The following is a 19,928-nucleotide window of genomic DNA, read 5'->3' as shown; positions in this document are numbered from 1 at the left end:
AATGCTCTTCTAAGGTTAAATTTAAGCCCAAGATTAAATTTAACAGACATACTAGCTCAATCAGTTTTGTCTTTGGGTTCCTTACACCTCCTCTTTCAGCCATTAGATATATATGAAATAACAGGAGAGCAAAGAACTAGGATTTTGTAAAAAAAAAATAGATAGATACAGTAGTGCCTACTTCCATGTGGTTACAATAAGTAAGTAAGAGGAGTAGCACCTAAGATGATGCAAGACACTGCAATGTTCAAAATCAGCTGAATTGAGAACAGGAGCTCAACACACACCAGGACTCTCTGTCTCAGCATCAGCTTAAGGACTGGCTTTGCAAGGTGCAAGTGTGTGCTGGACCAGAGACTCTGCAGGAGACCTTCAAAAAGCAGACAATTCTGGGAGTAAGTGGTGGGATCTGTGCCAGAGGCATTCTCCAGCCTCTTCCCCTGGGCCAGGAGTGCTGCCCTCCCTCCCCACAGGGCTGGGGCTGCCTGCTTTCTCACAAACTTCTGTGAAGTACGAGTGATGTGTTGAAACCACCCCTTTCACTCTAGGCTGAGTGATGTTTTCTCTATACAGAGTCAGATTTAGAAAGACCAGAAAATGAATGCTGCTAGTAAATGAATATTAGCAAAGGGAAATGTCAAAAATGACTGGACAGTGAAAGATTACAGTCTTTGTTAGGATTCATTATACATGTAGGCTAATGGCACACGTTTCACAAGTGTCTGTAATAGATTGTGTTCTTTTGTGCAAATGTATTTTCCAGTTTCACTCTCTCCTGAGCTGAGTGTGAGGTTCAGAGGGGGAGAGAGAGAGGGGGAGACCCACTTCTGCTTCAGCCCAAGACCCAGGGATCCTTAACAAACAGGCACCGGGGCATTGCAAGGTCTGCAAGGGTGCTTGCTTGGTTTTTCCACAGAAGAGAACTTGGTATGTTTTGGGTAGTGATGAGTCTTGGTCAAGGAGTAAGCAGAAACTCAATGAGACAGCAATTCATACAGATTACAACAAACTACACATTCCATTCCATCCATAATTTTCAGAGAAAAGTGGAGCTATCCTAATTTTTAATGCAAACTGGGGACTTGCAGTTCCCATTAGAGCCAATAGATTCTCCACTCTTTCTGGTAATGTGTTTAAAACTAAATCCCTGAAATCTCTTGCCTAAGCAGCATTAATCATGCTAGATCTTAGCCATCAATCATCAATTGGCTTTTATGATGATTTGAATGATTAGGTAAACAAAATAGAACAGAATGTCTTAAAGTTGTTGTTACAGACTGTGGGCTAAAAACACCTACTCTCCCCATCTCCTCTTTGACTACAATGGAGTAATATTGCTGAATAACACAAGGTGGGATATGATTTGCTAACAGTACCTGTCCATATGTTATATTGAGCACCTGTTAGTATTTAAATATCTCATTTCAAAGTATCCAAAACTTTGTACAAGTCAGATCTTAGACATATTTCACAGATATGGAGAAACTGAATAGCATTAGGTGTTATTAACCCCCAAAACTTTGGTAAGTACAATGACATACAAAATGCTAAAAATTGCTTATCTCATTCCAGAATCTGCTCATATGCCAGCCTGCATGTGGGTTCCTAATTTTTTTCAACTCCTGTACCTTCAGAAGGTGTACAAAGAAGGCCCTTACATAATGAAGTGGTTTTTATAGCAAGCTAAAACCATGCTGAAGAGATTAAATGTTGAAAGCTATTTTTAGCCAAACCAATGGTATCAATTTCACTAATAACATAAGCTGCAGGTGTCTCCTAAAGTAAGAAGTAAGACGGTGGAAAACCTAAAAAGACAAGAGGCTACTGACTACAGAAAAGTAGCAGTTCCAAATTGCATTAAATCAGTCAATTCTGCCCAACACTCCCCCTGGTGGTTTTGCTCACAGTCATGAACGTGAAGTCGCATACATGCAAAATCCTCCAGCCTAATGACTAAACGTCCAGTTAATAGGATTAAGTACCTTCTCATCAGATAAGCAGAACATGGCAAAATCCCTGACACTCCCAGAAATAAGTTCAGAACACAGCCCAGCCCCTTCCTGACGCAGGGAGCAATTTTGCAGAAGAGGTGCAAAATATTAATGGTAAATATACTTGCTTTTTTTTACTTTTCTTTGGTTGCGTGTTTGTATTTCTTGGCAGTTAATTGGTCTTTCGCTGTAACCATAAAGGCACAATATGCAAGTAACTGTAGAAGTAAATCCAGGCTATAAATAAATCCAGGTTTTTAATTTACATATGCTCTTGTGGCTGATAATTGCATGTCCAAGAAGGCTATATTGGCTAGCTACAAAGCATCTGAATACTGTGTTCACTTAATCAGATGAGAACCATAAAGTGCAGTTGCACAGTTTCTGAAAAATAAACCTTTTGCCTCTGCTCTTAGGAGGGAAATAAAGCAAATGGCATTTCTTTCCCTTATTTTGTAGGGATTTCTTTCATTTGCTGATCTGTTTGTTTACAAAATTGATCTAATTGCTGATTTTTTGGCATACCTATTGTTAGTCTCTTATATTAAGTCTTATTCTGAAGGACACTGAAAGGAATTGCATGTTTACAAGAAAGGGATCAACATTCCAGAAACCTCCCTCTTTAAAACTGGCAATAGTGTTTAGCATGAATGTATTTATAATATGAACTAAGGACACGATATGAGATCAGCAATTCGTGTGTTTCACAAAGTAGAAAAGGGACAGACTGGACACCATAAGCTTTTGATTTTATATATATATGTCCTGATTCTGTTAACCACTGTGCAAACTCAGTGGAACCCATCTAATTAATCTAAATAAGTAATTACAAATGAGGTCAAGCTTCTTACTCATGTATTTTCACAAAGAGCAGCACCTAGGTGCATGCTATACATATCAGAAACCATAGTTAGAGACAAAATTAATGGGATCTTGTAAAACACTTGGTATTATAGTCAGTATTTATATTTACTTAGTAGAACTAGACATCTGAGCTTCCTGACAATGTTCACATGTTACTGCACCGAACTTTTTCTTGAACAGAAAGAATATGAGGTCCTCCTGGATATTTATAATACATGTGCTGTGTCTGAGTGGCCACCAGTGCGCACCGACGAAGCAGGAGGAGATGAATCTCCGGGACAACCTCAAGCGTACGTATGCTTTTCCTGCCGGGATGTGCTGGAATCCCCCAGGCCCAGGTCTCCAGCTGGGTAGAGCATCTTGACTTCCACACTCACTGGCATCAACAACTCCCACTTGCATGTGTGGAGCTTAGAAACCATAATAAAGTTGACTGCATGCCTACACACAGACAATAGGAAGATAAGAACAAGCAGGATGAGAAATTAAAGGGATTAACAGATAAGCATCACCTGCCATAAGAAAAAAATTATTTACAGGATTTTTATAGGTTATTTGGTTCCTTGTAGATCATCAGAATAGAAACCAAACCCAAAATTCAGTTCAACAGATTTTGAACTATTTTGTTTGTTCAAATAATCTTTGAAAATATTTCCTCTACACTTACATACTTCACTGAAAAAGGTGGCTTTTACAAACAACTGAAAAGAAAATTACTTAATTTAGAAAGTAGCAGCTATTGTGCACACACACACGCACACACCCCTCTCAAAGCATGGCTTTATTTTGTGGAGAGAAAGAGGATCAGCCATCAAAAAATCCTGTGCTTCAGTCTAGGTTGACAAGATTTCTGTAATAAACAAAGAAAAAGTTAGGGGTGAGGAAGAAAGATATAAAGGAAGAAGTAATCAATGTGTTTTTGGCAGTCTCAAGGTGAGATGGTTTTACTAATTTTCTATAGTTGCAGTGATAGTCAGGGTATTTCCACAAAGAAAACAAACAGATAAAGGACAGGCAATCATGCAGAGCCTGAAGGTGCAATGCATGGGCCAGGCCAGGTTTTCACCAAAACTCTACGGTCATTACTTCACAAGTCTAGAAATTGTATTTTTATGAAAACAGGTTGAATGCACTTGTATTCTACATTTTCAAAATGTAGAGGGAACCTGTCACAGGCTTCTACCAGATCAAGGATAAATATAAAGGTTATGTTATTAGAAAACTGATGAGCGATCCTTGGGGATATTAAAAACCCAGGGTGATGTCCTGTGCAACCTGATGTAGTTGACCCTGCTTTGAAAGGGGCAGAGGGGGGCAGACTCAATGATCTCCAGAGGTACCAGCCTCAATTGTTCTGGGATTCAGTATTCAGCAGTGGGACAGTTGAATATATCTTTTGAGTTACATACAGCTGATCCTTGCAAAAGCTCTGGGCTAGATGCTTATCTGATGGAAATTGTTGGCTCAGTGTCATTCAGCGTTCGTTATCTCAGATTTGGCTCTGCCACTGTAGGGAAACATAGAGCTATTTCATTCTCCATCATCAGTGCATGACAATTTGCAATAGTGTTAAAATCTGATTAAGTCACTGTATAATTTGGCTTTTTTTAGAATTATCTGAAGTTGGAGAGAAGTATGTGGATGAAGAGGTAAAGAAAGCTTTGATTGGTATTAAGCAGATGAAAATTATGATGGAAAGAAATGAAGATAAGCACATAGATCTGATGAAAACCTTGAAGAAGAGCAGTGAAGAAAAACAGGTAACATAAATGCATTTGTGGGGGTTTTATGTTTATTCTGGGAAGAAGGTAAACCAAACTGTATGTAGAAAACAAGCAGTGTACATCTTTTCACGCAGTCACAGGATTGAGACAAAATCTGCTTCTACCCCTTTGTCTCACTAGCAGAGGAAAATTGCAATACTGCTTGTTTCTAAAATCCTCTGCTTCACTGAATTCACACCAAGGCAACTGCTGGCCACACAGAACAGTGTTTTGTGCACAAGGTCCAGCAGCTCTGCCCTCCATATTTCTATACTCCTGGGGCCACAAGATGTTCTCCAGCTTGCTCTGCAAACTTCAGACCTGCAGGAGAGTATCAAAGCCACAAATGATAATGTGCTCTAAACAAAGTAAAGTGAATCAGGGAAATTTCCAATGCCTTAGTGCAATGACTAGGCTCAGAGCCATGTGCTCAGATGATCTGAAGAAACTCTATATTTAAAAAAACACAAATATCCTAACTTAATTTCAATAAAGTTGAAGGAAAATTCTCTCCTGGCCCAACATCTGGTAGTTAGTTTAAACTAAAACAGTACCTGATAGCTTTCTAACATCTTAAGGAACACCAGTGCACTCCCACAGTCAACATTCTTGTTAGATCTTACTGGATGATTTAATTTACACAGGACTTACATCCACAGTGAGAGTTCATAAAACACTGAATAAATGTATTAGAAAGATCAGAAAATAACTGAACATAGATTATGAAAACTGCAGTCATTTTCTCCATCAAGCACATTCTGACGCAAGTTTTCTTTTATGTGAGTCTCTTCCCTATTGGAATGCTGACAAAGAGGAATAAGCCCCATCAGTTAAAAGGTTTCTGTCATACTTAGAGAGAACTTGGAACATTGTTTGGAAACCAAAACTATTGAAATATGTTGCAACTGGAGAGAGAAATTGATGATGTGTAATCTACTCCAATAGGAAGAACTTTTCTCTTTCCATTGCCAGGTCTATTCCAAAAATACTGCTTCTGATCTACTCAGCTTTGTGCCCTAACTGATGAAGCAAATAGAAGCAGCATTGTAAAATGCATCTTATTGCCCTTCAGTATGGAAGGAGTGCCTCACACTTCCACAAGAGCAGGAAAAAATCCCCTTACTACAGCCTTTTGATTAGTACACTCACAAACAGCAGAGATGCTATACTGTTATATATTTCTGCATAGGACAGACTTTATGGCAAGGACCTACCCTAATGAAATATCAATCCCTTAAAGGTAGAGAAATGCAACAGAAAAGGACTATTTGTGGGACAGATGAATACTGTTCAGATGATACAGAGAAAAAATAACAGAAGTTGAACACATGACCATGTGGGAGGCTGAATTCTTACACAGAATGATGTGTGAGTTTTTTTCTTAACATCAAAAATCCTGTTAGACTGAAGAGATCCATTTGTTTCTGTAGGCTGTGCCCCCTGAGAGAACAACATCAGAAAAACCCTATAAGGAAAAGGTTTTCAATTTTCAGTCCCCTCCATATGTGACTGCAGCTGAGAAGGCAACCTAGCCTAGTGGTTAGGGATTAGCAAAAAAAAAAGAGCCATAAAGAGCCAAAATGAGTGATGAACACCGGGGTAAGTACTTAGAATACTAATCTGAAAATTGCCCTCAACTGAATCTTTTTCCTTATTTAGCAAGCTTTGCGACTTATGGATGAAGTAAAGGCAAGACTGGAAGAAGAGGAAAGACAATGTCAAGTATCCTTGAAAAATCTATGGGATGAATGTGAATCTTGTTTAGAAAGTACCTGCATGAGATATTACACAACTTGCAAACATGGTGTGTCAACCTTTAAGAGAAAGGTAGGAAGAAACTTTTCATCTGGAGAACACTATTGAGTTCACCCAAAGAGACAGCACATCTTATTTTCTCAATACCTAGGTCTGCCAGTTACATCAGCTTACTAAAATTAATCTGATTTGGAGGGTCTGGAAATATGAAATTATATGGTAGAGATTACATGTGATTATGGTCATGGAATGCTGAGCCAAAATGAGTTCAGTTGCACCCTGGCAAGATTCCATGGAAACTGATGACTCCCCTAACTCCAACAGATTCATTCCAGATATAAAATGTGTTCTGTCACAGTGGGACTTGCATTAAGATGCTCAATAACTATTTGTGAAAAATACCATATAGATTCTTTACGGTCCATCCGAAAATCAGCAAAGTTAAAAGTGTAGATGTAGTTAGCATAATTACATGTGGGGAAAAAAATCACCTACTTATTACACCATTCTTTCCTATATTTATCTTAAATAAACTCTTTAAGTAACAAACAAAACTTTAAAATGCTTAACCTCTTATAATAAAGGAACCTCTCAGAAAAGGAGATCCCCCTAACTCTACTAGAAAGAAAATACGGCTTCTTGACTGGCCCATTATTACTACAAAATTTAACAATTGTAATCACATTTTTTTGTTTGGGCATACATTTTAAGTGCAACAAACTTCTGAAGCAAAACTGTAATTGCTTCTACTAAAATGTTAGACACATTCCCTAGCTTTCACCCCTCCCATGTACTGAAAAATACAAAAACATTAAACATAGTGTTTCAGACAGGACTTAGAGCACAGGTGTTTAATATTTGTGCATATTCTTAAAATAATTCAGGTTAAAATGTGGAAGATATTAAATTTAAAACTATTTGTGATACTTTTAGCTTTTTAGGTATCACTAATGGGTAGCTCATATAAATGTTTTGGATTTTCAAGAGTCTGCAGATGCTGTAACTACTGCAGTAAAAGTTATATATTGCATTGTCCCTGTCTTTGACCCTCTTGGTAATGTCCCCCATCAATTTGGTTTACTTGAAGCATTCAAAGTAAGAGCTGTGTTATGACATAAGTTATTATTAAAAAAAAAAAAAAGAAAGAAAAGAAAAGAAGACAAAGATGATAGCTGTAGCTGAGGACATACAGACAGCAGGAGCAATACTTGCTTAGGCTGTTCCTGCAGTTTCACACTTCACCTTCCCTCTAAGCTGCACTAGTGGTCAGATCAAGCTGATGATTTGGGTTTTTGTTTTTTTTTTAAATTGATATATATAACTGTCTTTATGCATATCTGTCTGTATCTATCTATATCTATATATGTGTGTTTTAGCAAGGTGCTTCTTAACCCTTGCCCATTTTCTAATGCCATGGAGTGTGGCTGAAAAAGCCACTCCATTGGCTCAGGCCAAAGCAGTGCCTTAGAGTGGGGAGCAGGGAACCAGTGGCCGAGACCCAGGAACTGGAACTCTGTAATAGCAGAATTGACACTTGGCCTCCTACATGGTAAAACCACGGACTCAGATCCACTGCTTTACTGATTTTGCTGGTTTCCATTCACACAGGACATGAGGATTTGCCCAGGGGTGAGAGAGGGGAGGCTTTTTACAAATCAAGGTGAGAACAATCACCTTCTGCTCACTACACCACACATAAGCAGACAGAAATGCATCTCACATCTTTACAACACGAAGTCCAAGGTGCCTGTTGGAAGAAATCCAAATGCTGACAATAACTTTGAGCCCCCACAGGTTAAAGGGCACCTGGCAGAATTTTTACTCCAGATCTGATTTGTAACTAATGATTTAGATTGAATGCACATCTTAAATTATTTCAGAGAATACACTGGGCTGGCAGCTATTAAGAGAGCATTGTTTCTGTGAGTATTTGAAAGACAAAAATTAGAGACACTTACCTGAGAGATGAGAAACTGATAACTTGTCTGTCTCCTGATCTGTCTCCTTCTTATACACAGGTTGAAGACTTTTTGAGGAAAATACCTCCACTCATATTTACTTTTCATGAGGAGCAAGGAAGAGACATCCAGTCTAATGAAAAGCCTGAGAAAGAGGATACCCAGCTATTAAAGATGGAAGATTTATTTAGCCAGCTATTATCAGATGTGGGCTCAATATTTGACAGAAGTTTCATTTTTTTCAAGCACATGCAAAAAGAATTTGACCAGTCTTTTCAGACTTATTTCATGTCTGACCTGGAGTTCAGTGAGTCTCCCAGCATGCCAGCTTTACCCGAGGTCACCACCAGAAGTGAAGGCTCCCAGAGAGGCTGGGGCATGCCAGGCTTCTTACAGATCGTTTTTGATTTCAGCAGGACAGTGTTCGAAGGTGTCAGTGAGGTGATCACCGATGTGTTTGATGAATACAGAGATTACAGAAGAGATGTGCCAGAACAAACCAAAGGCAAGTGTTAGAAGATGAAAATTGACTGCACTGTCAATGACATCAACCCCCTTGGGATGGCTAAACTACAGCGAATTACTCAGTTTCCAGTATGTGAGTGTGAGATATGTAAGGAAACTCTGGAGGCTATGGGTCAAGGATAGCTGTCAGTTAAATGAACAAATAGAAGTCACCTAGAAATCTCAGAGAAATGTTGCAGGGGGACTTAGGGGTCCTACACAGCCTGATTTTAATGGCAATTCTCAAAGCATTTGCAGGAGCTCCTCAGGAGGACTTAAATTCAGAGTGGATGCAGGTTTTCATAAGGCTGACTGACAGACTTAATCTCAGCATTTGTCAGGATATGATTTGTATCATCTCTTATTGAGATGATACACCAATTCTAAAAAGTTAGGGTAATTCTGTGAGATGTCAAGGCATATCCCTGCCCTTGCCAAATGATGTTAAGTTCAGCTTGACAGCTGCAAGTCCCGTTGGAGGCTACAGCAGCAATGTAATTTGACAATCAAATACCAGCTAATCAAAGACCAGCCATCAGGTTTTCCAGTGACCAGAAAATTCTGGGCATACCATTGGCGATGACACTCAGTGAAGGGAAAGGACCCTGGCCGACTTTTAGAATACAAATAAGTCTCATATTTGACTATTACAAACAGGACAAATATATGCTGGTCCTTGTCTACAGGGAAATCACAGTGAGCACATGCCATAACTCTGAGTGGCAGGTGCATAAACATTACGTGATCATCAGGAAATACAAAGTTAAGTGACTCTTGAACAGTGTTTTTTAATTTTTCTCTATATCATAAGCCATGTTATCTCAGAAACAGACTTGGGTACTGTGTTCTCATGTAACTGTATGTGATTATGAAACGTCTTGACTTCTAAGGGTCAAAAAGATCTTACCAGAACTCACATGTTATAGAAATATTGTGTAATAATATTAGCAGTTGTTTGGTTATGTCTGGAGAATACACTCCTAAGTCTTTATAAAGGAATATACTACAACATGAATTCCTTGAAAGAAACACGATTTGAATCTTCTCCTGACTTCTACTTTTTAATAATTTATTCCTTTTATTTTTGGGGAGGGAGGGGAAATGGAGGGGTAGGGAAGCGAATTTATGCAAAATACTTTGGATTAAGGACAAGAAATTGTATTCTAGCACTCAGGCTCGGTAATGAATGCATACTTATAAAGACTCTAAGTTTAACAACAGTCTAAAAATACTATGACTTCATTCTAGATCCTGACAGAAGTGGCATGTTTTCAAAAATTGTGTCAGGGCGCCAGAGACTTCAGTGCAGGGAGCTCCGGGAGAACTCCTCTGGATGCCCACAGTTTCATGAGAGATGCCAGAAATGTCAAGACAATCTTTTGCACGGTAAATAACTATTTTCCTTTTTTTTCTTTTTCTTTCTGTAATGCATTGATGACTGGTTTATAGATTTTGAGGTATTAATTTTCTACTGGAATTAACATTTAACATCGTCACTGAGTTTTTACTGTAACCACGGCTACAATAACCATTCCTCATTCCAGATTATTTCAATTTAGCTTTCCCCACTGTCTCCACAGAGTGTCAGTATAGTTCAGTTCTTAACATACCGTTGGTGCTCGAGACGTCCCACAGCCTATAACAAAATATATAGGTATTTTGTTAGAGCTGCAGTCCTGCAGAGAAGCAAGATGTCAGGCAGCAGTCGATCCTGCCTGGGTGCAGCAGTGCTGAGCAGAAAGCGAGGAGAAGCTCAAACTCCTGACAGTCGCTTCTCCGGCTGACAAGCAGGTGTAACCTCAGGTTATTCAGCTCCTCGCAATGAAAGCAAGTGCTGAAGAGCCTGTAATTACTTTTTGTTGAACCCTGTCTGCAAATAGAACTGACATGAAGGACAAAAAGGGGACTTCATGTCAGTATAGAAGGAGATGGCAGAGCTCTGTCGGCACCATCCGTGGGCACCTGAAAAACCTTCAGATCACCTAGAACTGCTGTCAGGACTCCCGCTGCAGCATAGCATATCTGCCTTTCCAGAATTATTTAGATCTTAAAATCCAAGGAATATGCTTAAACATAAATGTCTTCAGAATATTTCCAATGTGGCAAAGAAACATATCTCCAATGTGGCAAACATCAATGAACAATGAAACCCTTTTAAAAGAATATCCGACCACTTATCTTTTTATCTACACCCATGTACTACAGATACTAGTTTGTTACTGTACCATCACCTTGAAGGTGCCCCTTGATAATCCAGTTTGACAGCAAAAAAATTGAATTTTTACAGAGCAATTATTGTATAGAAATTTTTTTGTTTAAAATCCATATTTTAGTAAAGAAGAAGACCAGCAATCCTCCATTCTGAATTTGTGGCAGATGGTTCTAGTCTCATACTACTGTCTAGCTATTGTAAGATAACTATTAGGTCCTAACACTCAATACAAATACAGGTTTTCTTGTAATAACCTCTATCACAGAATCATATAATAATTTGGGGTTAAAGAGACCTTGGTCTAGATGACAAACCCCCCAGAAATCAGCAGGGACATCTTCATCAAGATCATGTTGCTCAGAGCTCCACACAACCTGACCTTAAATGTTTCCAAGGATGGGACATCTATCTGCTCTCTAGGCAACTTGTTTCAGTGTTTCACCACCCTTACTGTAAAAACTTCTTGCTTACATGTAATCTAAATCCACCCTCTTTCAATTCAAAATCATTACCTCTTGTTCCCATCTTTCTTACAGGCAATAAGTGTCCCCAGAGACCTCTCCAGGCTGAATAACCCCAGTTCTCTCGATCCATCCTAATAAATAGGAAAGGTGCTCCCAGCCTCTAACAGTTTTTGTGGCTCTCCTCTGGACTTGCTCCAACAGGTCCATGTCATTCTGTGCTGAGGAGGTTTGACACTGGCCCAATGCCAGACATCCACGAGAGTTGCTTGCTCACCCTCCCCTGCCACAGCTGGGCAAAGGAGGAAAAAGAAAAAAATTAATGAAGGCTTCATGAGTGAGATAAGGACTGGGATAAATATTTAAAGGCCAAAAAAGGCTCAAATTTTGTTGCGAAGTGAAATTTATTACTAACAGAATCGGAGGAGGGTAATGAGAAGTAAAATAAACCCTTAAAACACCTTCTCCCCCCAGCCCCTCCCTCCTTCCCACCAACAGCGCAGGGCATGGGGCTTTGTTCAGTTCATCACCGAGATTTTCTTTGTGCTCTGGGAGAGGAGTCCTTCCCCTGTGAGGCCTGGAGTCCCTCCCATGGCAGACAGTTCTCGGTGGACTTCTCCAGCGTGGGTCCACTCTCACGAGCAGCAGCCATACCGCACCTGCTGCAATGTGAACTCCCCCCACGGGCAGACAGTCCCCCCAAAACTGCTGTGGTGTGGCTCTCTTCCCACGGGGTGCAGTCCTCCAAGGACAGGCTGCTCCAGCCCAGGAGCAGGGGCCTTCTCTCTCCACTGGGTCTCCCACTGGATCACAGCCTCCTCCAGGCACCCACCTGCTCCAGCATGGGCACATCCTCCACGGGCTGAGGGTGGATCTCTGCATCCCCCATGGATCCCCACGGGCTGAGGGTGGATCTCTGCATCCCCCATGGATCCCCACGGGCTGAGGGTGGATCTCTGCATCCCCCATGGATCCCCAAGGGCTGCAGAGGCACAGCTGCTTCACCATGGCCTCACCATGGCCTGCAGAGGAATCTTGGCTCCAGTGCCTGGAGCAGCTCCTCCCCCTCCTTCTCCACTGACCTGGGTGTCTCCATGTTGTTTCCCTCACATGTTCTCACCTCCTCCTCTTCTCTGACAAGAAGAAAAACCCTGTGATTTTTTTATTTTCTTCTTAAGTATGTCATCACAGAGCCATCACCAACCTCACTCACTGGCCCAGTTTTGGCCATCTTCAGAGCCATCAACCATTGGATCTGCCAGACATGGTAGGAAGCTTCCAGCAGCTTCTCACAGGAGCCATCTTTGTGGCCCCCTGTTACCTAAAACCAGGCTTGCCACACCCATACAGGAATCCAGACCTGGATTAAGTACTTTAGGGGTCTTATGAGAGAAGAGTAAGGGGGCAAAATCACCTCCCTCAACCTGCTGGCCACAATTCTTTTGATGCAGCCCAGGATGTGTTTGGCTTTCTGGGGTGTGAGCAAACACGGCCAGTTCATGTCCAGCTTTTCATCCACCAGCACCCTCAAGTCCTTCTTGGCAGGGCTGCTCTCAATCTGTTCATCTTCCAGCCTGGGTTGATAGCAGGAGTTGCCAAAGCCAGGTGCAGCACCTTGCACATGGCCTTGCTGAACCTCATGAGGTTCGCCTGGGCCCACTTCATGAGCTTGTCCAGGTCCCTCTGCATGGCATCCCATCCCCTGGGTGTGTCAACCACACCACTCAGCTTGGTGTCATCTGTGAGACTGCCAAGAGTGCACTCCATCTCCCTGTCCATGCCATTGATGAAGACAATAAACAGTACTGGACACAATACAGACTCCTAAGGGACACCAATTGTCCATTATGCCTTTCTGGGCATGAAGCCATAGACCACTACCCTCTGGGTATGACCATCCACACAATTCCTCATCCACCAAACATTCCACCCATCAAATCCTTATCTCTGCAATTTAGGGAGAAGGATGTTGTGGGGGACCGTGTCAGTGGCCTTACAGAAGTACAGATAAATGACTTCTCCAACCCTTTCCTTCTCCACTCCTTCTCCATGGAATCATTCCATCATAGGAGGCCACTGACTGGTCAGGCAGGACTTGCCCTTGCTGGTTGTCCTGAATTGCCTCCCTATTTTTCATGTTCCTAAGCAGAGCTTCTTGAGGATCTGTTCCATGATCTTTCCAGGCACAGAGGTGAGGCTGAGGGAGTGTAGTCCTCAGGGTCCTTCTTACAACTCTTTTTTAAAAAATCAGTGAAATATTTCCATTTTCCATGTCACCAGAGACTTCACCTCTCTTCCATGACTTTTCAAATATCATGGAGTGTGGCTACATCAGCCAATTCCCACTGGACTCATCAGGACCCACAGACTTAAATATGTTAAGCTTCCTCATGTGGACTTAAAACTTCTCTTACAGTGGAAGGAACTTTACTGCCTCAGCCCCTGCCTTGCAGTCTATATACCTGGGATAGTTTCATAATAGAATATGAGCCAATAAAAGAAAACAATGCATAAGAAGACTATGAAGTTGCTATATGTAAAATTTACCAGATTTTATTTAGCATTAACAGAAAACCTATTGCCATGAAATATTATATAAACCTTGTATTATATAAACTTGCTAAATTACTTTAATACAACAAATGGGATAATGCACTCATTTAGTCATTGACTCTAAACTAAATCTACCATAATCAGTAAGTAAAAATTATTCTCCTTTTTCAGCATTATTTAAAGACGCATCCAAACCATGCCCCCTCACTAGGCTTTTTTACAGTTTTCATTTCTTCAGACAGAAAAGACGAAGTACAAGACATAACACTGTCTTTTCTAACAGATTGTCCAAACGTTCCTGAGCTGCACATAAAGTTTGATGAAGCCTTTAAGCTGGTTAATCTCTCAGGGGAGCAGTACGAGCAGATTCTCCAGGTGGTTCGGCATCACACGGAGGACACTTCCTACTTGCTGAACAAAATGAAAGAAAGGTTTGGGTGGGTGTCTGAGTTATCCAACATGACCATTGGACCAGAAAACATTTTCAACATAGTTAAGGTAAGGGTTGTCTTCTGAAGGGAGCTATTGCTGCCTTTAAACTGCATTTTGCTCGTGTTTACACTCCTGGAGGCTGTGGATGTTGATACATGTGTAATATTTGGCTCTACAACATGACTTCCCTACTCATCTTGAATTTGTGTGTGCTTGGTAATCCCTCAATGAGCTGAAACTCCTGAGATTAGAAACTATTTTCCTCTAAATCCTTTTAGTCTGATGGATTGCTGACAAGCTAACCTGAATCACTGTCTGATAAGAGTAAATTGACACTAGCAGCTTTGACTGGCCTCAGATTACCTTCACAGATAAATTGCACTGCACCAGTGACTAACACATCCACAGTGGATCGATGAATGTCTAGCTGTCCGTGTCTGTACTTACATATTCCAAAGTTCAAAGAAGGCAAATATTATACAGATTTTTGCAATGGAAGCTGCACACGCTTGACAGCATCGGTCAATATTTCAGTAAATACATAATTATTGATTGTGTCTCACACACAAAGATACATCCAAGGTAAATTCAATCCATTTTCCTCGGCAAGGGACAAATCTTATTCTCTCTTCTAACTCAGAAATCCACTCATATATAGCCAATTACTACTATTACTACCAGAACTTTACAGAAAATGATGGTACAATCCACTGAAAAAAAAAGCACAAAATAGGAACAGGAGACAGGCACACTTTCCCAGCTGAGTCTGAGATGAGATATCTTTTTTAGGAAAATAAAGCTACAGAACTAAGTCTGGTTTAGAAAAACACACAGGAATGAATAAATTCAATCACACAAATGTATTGAATTTAGTAGGACAGCTGAGAAGTTTTCATTAGGAGAACAGAAGTTCTTTATAGGTGTAGCTCATGATATAAATATTAACATGCAGGTCTTTAATATGGTCTTGGCAGTGCCATGTCAGCTCTTTCCACCACCTACATAAATTCAGACACCCACTGTCTTTTCAGAAGAAAGCAACTTAAAGAAAGTAGACAAGTCTAAAATATTCCCCTTTAATTTTCCCCTATTAACGAGAGTGGGCACAGCAGGTATAAACAAAACTGAAAGCACACAGCAGTTTGTGGTGTCTAAAGTACTGATCTCTTCTAGGTGGTACCTGGAGATCCCTCCAGTAAAGTCGAAACTGTGGTAGATGTGAATGTTCTGACTTCACCTACTTTCACCATTAAAGTTCCTCCCAACTTAGATCCCAAGAGTCCTGAGTTCATTGAATACATAGCTGGGAAAGCACTCCAATTGTATAAGCAGAATTTTTAAGTGGTAAGTTCATTCTTTCTGCTTTCACAGAGAACACACTTCTTCATAAGAGGTGTTTACATTGCAATAAACTTCAGCTGGAACAAGATTCATTCATGGTGTATACAAGACTGCCTTCTCAGAAAGTACACATTGAGAAAAACACAAGTGTTATGGAAAACACAAACAAACAATCAATGTTCTAGCCTGCAAAACACATACACGATGATATTAAATTATTTGACTTATTTAACTGTGAAACCCCCAATCTTTAAGTAACAGCTGGGATGAGGTAATGTGATAATAAATATTTCTTCACAAAAGAATTGCCTCACAACCACAGTCCAGTGTCTTGGCATCGAAAACCAAGTCTTTGTGTTCACTCATCATGAATGGACTGGAATTACCACTATTCATTATGTTTTTGGGTTTTTTTTTTTTTTTGTTTTTTTTGGTTTTTTTTTTAATTTTCAGCAGTGTTTGACAGCATGCTCATATTATTGTTGATGATAAAGGAGGGCAAAGTGAGAATCACCACCAGGGCTTGGAAGAGTTGCCTTGCCATAACATTTCTGAATTAGCAGCAGTCTGCTCAGATTAACAGTGTTTATTAATAGAGGCTGCAGTTCAACTTGCAGGACCATGCACAGAAAGATCCTGCTCATGGGCTTCAACCAGTTTTGTAAAAAGGACCCATAAGAAGGCGCTCTCCTTGTTTAAAACATTTCAAGAAGGGGAAGGAAGAACCAGGCAGAGGGGCAGGGAGGACAAATGCTTTATGTTCTCTAATCCCAGTGGGAATTTCCAGGAAAGATGGCATGGTTTTAGGTGGCATCACACTACTGTGAAACTTGTAAACCACCCTTCCCTGTGCTTCCCTTCAAGGAGACTCTGAAATGCACAGCTTTAGTGGCCTCTGACTCTCAGAGTTGTCTCTCCCAGGGGAATACAGCCAGAAGACACTTGAAACTTTCAGGCAAATCACTGCAGTGTCCCCAGATCTTCTGAGAAGGATGAGATTTGGACATAGCTTCTCTTTAGTTCAGAGGTGATTTCCTCAACTGAGCAATTGAAGCATGACCTGCACACAAACAGAAGTCTCAGGAAGCAGGGAAAGAGCATTCGATGTTAACAAAGATGACTTTGTAGCATTTTCTATTATATCTGCTTATTCTTTTGAGGTCAGAGGCACACTTTTTGAGCAGATGAAAGAAATCACTCCCACCAGAGAGGCTGAGGTGGGCTGCAGAATTTACACAGAATAGAATAAACCATGTACTTTGCTTAGGTAAATGCTGGTGAAATTACATATTGATATTTATAAATATTTGAAATAAAATGTTCCAACACTTTCTCTACAATTTTCTTCAAAATTCTCTGTAATTTATATGTAGTTATAAATATAAATGATAAATACTCTTTCAGATTACGGAATACTAATCTTCAGGGCCTAATGAGGCAACAATTATTTCTGTAGTTTGATGATGATTTTTAGCCTGAATCTTAATCTGATTTTCCTGTGGACATATCTTGTGTAGCCATTTAATACCTGGAAAAAGTAAGCAACGTTGATTTCAAAATCACACCACCATTCAAGTTTGCACAAGGCTTAGAGTACATGAAAATGTAATAGATAAAAAAGAGTTAAAACTTTACAAGAAAACTGGACAGATCTATAAGAACAGAAAGGGAGAGAAAAAGAAAAGTTTCTGTCTCATTTTTATGTTATGCATGTTTCTATAGCAAGACACTGGTACATTCCACATATACTTACTTTTCTAACATATTTTTCTCCATTCAAAATGAAAATGTATAATCTTTCTTCTTTTTTTTTCCCTCCTAGGGAAGAAGAAGTGTGAATTCTTTCTTCCTGAAATAAAGTATATGCTCCTTAGTTGAACTACCCCTATGCTCAACATAGCTAACTGTTAAATTTCTATGGTTAAAATAGCTGCATATAAATAAAATGTTGCTTAGTAAATACTGTGACATATAAGCTATCAACCAAAGACTGTAGAAATCATTAAACTGAAACCCAAAACCAAATCCATTTCAATATTAGTTTATTTAAATAAAATGTTATTTATGTTGTCAGTAAGTAATCTTTGATAACAAACTATGGCTCTGGTTATGCAAAGATTTAAGGACATAATCAGCTGTAAGCATAAAAGTAATTTCTATTTGCATACTTACATTCAAGCACATTCTCAAGCCTTTTCAAGACTGATCCCTACAGATGTTGCACATTCAGCTAAGTCTGAATGAACCAGATTTCCATCTGCATGTAGCATATTATTTTGCAATGAAAATATTCAATTTTTCTTCCAGCTGCTTTTGAAGCTTATTGTGTACATTAAATGACTTATCTGAATATGCACTAATGAGTAAGTCTTCTGCCTTTGGCATTTCTTACAAACAGTAGTCTGCCTCTGGACTTTATTTCTTAATTAATTAAAAGCCTTTATCAGCAAAGAAGCTTGTTTCTCCCTAAATTATACACATCAGCTTTCAATGGTATTTGTAAATTATAATAAAGGTTAAGAACTGACATATCTCTCAGCTAGAAGCAGAGCTCTAAGTGATTTGGTATCATTTGCCATGCAAAGCTTTTCTAAGCATTTTTTGCACACAGGTATATGCACTATTTCCATCCGTAGCATGCTAATTTCAAAGTGTACAAAAACATCTATATCGGATATGAGCACTGAAAAATACCCACACCCTTCTTACACTTTATGTTTTCCTTTACTTCTATACATACACATTAAGTATATGAGAAAAAAAAAGCTATTTCATATTTTAATTATGGAAAATATTATTTTCTGCCTGCTGCAAAGAAAGGCAGTGTTTTCTAATCCACAGTCCTCTGTGCTCCTTAATTTCCATCATATATACCTGTATTTCAGGCTCCTAATCATGAGAGATTATCAATCATAACTCCTATAAACACCTCACTTGTCAGAAAGCTGGGCTTTATCTCAGAGATAAGTGACTCTTACACAATTCTTGACTTCCAAGAGATACTAAGAAAGAAATATTCAGAGAAGAATCAGTTTCTTCTGACTAGCAGAGATTATACCTAGAAAATGTTCAGAGGACACCATGTTGGGAACATTTACAATCAGACACTGGTCGGAATCCAAAATGACACAGGGACATGGGAGAAAGCTGAGATCAACACGATGAGACCCAATAAACCCAAGTGAGTACTACCCTTAGTGAGCAGCAAATGTGCCCATAAAATATGAAACAAGAGGCTGACGACACGGCATGGCATGAAGGGAACCTGGCTTTGGAAGCTCAGGTCAGGGTGGCACTGCTGGATATGGAAGGTGAGCTGTGCAGGGCCACTTGCAGCACGGCAGACAAGGGAGGCTGGCACAGGGCTTTGGCCCTTTGGGATATCCCGGCTGGGAGGATCTAGTGCCAGATGTGTGCAGCCTGCCACGCCCAGATGAAGCCTTTGGTCTTGTTCAGCTCCGAAATGGCATGCCTGAGGCTGCAGAGAGAGGCAGAAAGATGACAAACGTCCACAGCACGTTCCAGCACGGGATAAACCTGGAGAGTGCTTATGGTGTCACTAGAGCAGAATAAAGTCACAGAATCACACAAGCAATTAAGCACAAAAAGACTGGAGTTCCTCTGAGCTCATTGGGTGCAGCCTTTGACGGAACACCACCATGTCTACTAGACCATGGCCAACATGCCACCACGTCTTTCCTCAAACACCTCCAGAGACGGTGGCTCCACCACCTCCCTGGGCAGCCCATTCCGATATGTGATGAACCTTTCTGTGAAGAAACTCTTCCTAATATCCAGCCTAAACGAGCCGGTATGGTTCGGGGCACTGGCTCAGGCCAGCCCTCCCTCAGGGGGAACAGCTCCGTGCGGTACCACAGCGGGCGGCGGCGGAAGCGACGGCGCTGAGGACGCCCGGCTACTGGAAGAGGAAGGGGACGGGGATAGAGGAGGGGGATAGGAAAGGGGACGGGCGAGGGAGGAGGTGGAGGTGGTGCCGCTCCGCCCCGCCCGCCCCTCGGCGCCGTTTGGCGGGAAAGCGGGGCTTTGGCGGGAACTCCGGGCTTTGGCGGGCTCGGGAGCCCAGCGCGCAGCCG

The 19,928-nt window shown here is 40.6% G+C and overlaps 1 protein-coding gene across 1 annotated transcript; it reads left to right on the top strand.

Annotated features, from left to right (window-relative positions):
* Window positions 1-2,018: 2,018 nt before the first annotated feature.
* Window positions 2,019-15,834, top strand: CLUL1 (clusterin like 1). The gene is made up of 8 exons (XM_041477744.1): window positions 2,019-2,105; window positions 3,036-3,145; window positions 4,467-4,615; window positions 6,278-6,445; window positions 8,392-8,842; window positions 10,084-10,221; window positions 14,345-14,559; window positions 15,667-15,834. Exons 2-8 carry the CDS (start codon window positions 3,043-3,045, stop codon window positions 15,832-15,834), a joined length of 1,392 nt encoding a protein of 463 aa, XP_041333678.1. The 5' UTR covers window positions 2,019-2,105; window positions 3,036-3,042.
* Window positions 15,835-19,928: the final 4,094 nt, after the last annotated feature.

The sequence above is a fragment of the Pyrgilauda ruficollis genome, unplaced genomic scaffold, assembly GCF_017590135.1.
Source record: "Pyrgilauda ruficollis isolate IOZ18807 unplaced genomic scaffold, ASM1759013v1 scaffold41, whole genome shotgun sequence".
Taxonomy (NCBI): Eukaryota; Metazoa; Chordata; class Aves; order Passeriformes; family Passeridae; genus Pyrgilauda; species Pyrgilauda ruficollis.
This window is presented reverse-complemented; position numbering and strand designations above follow the sequence as displayed.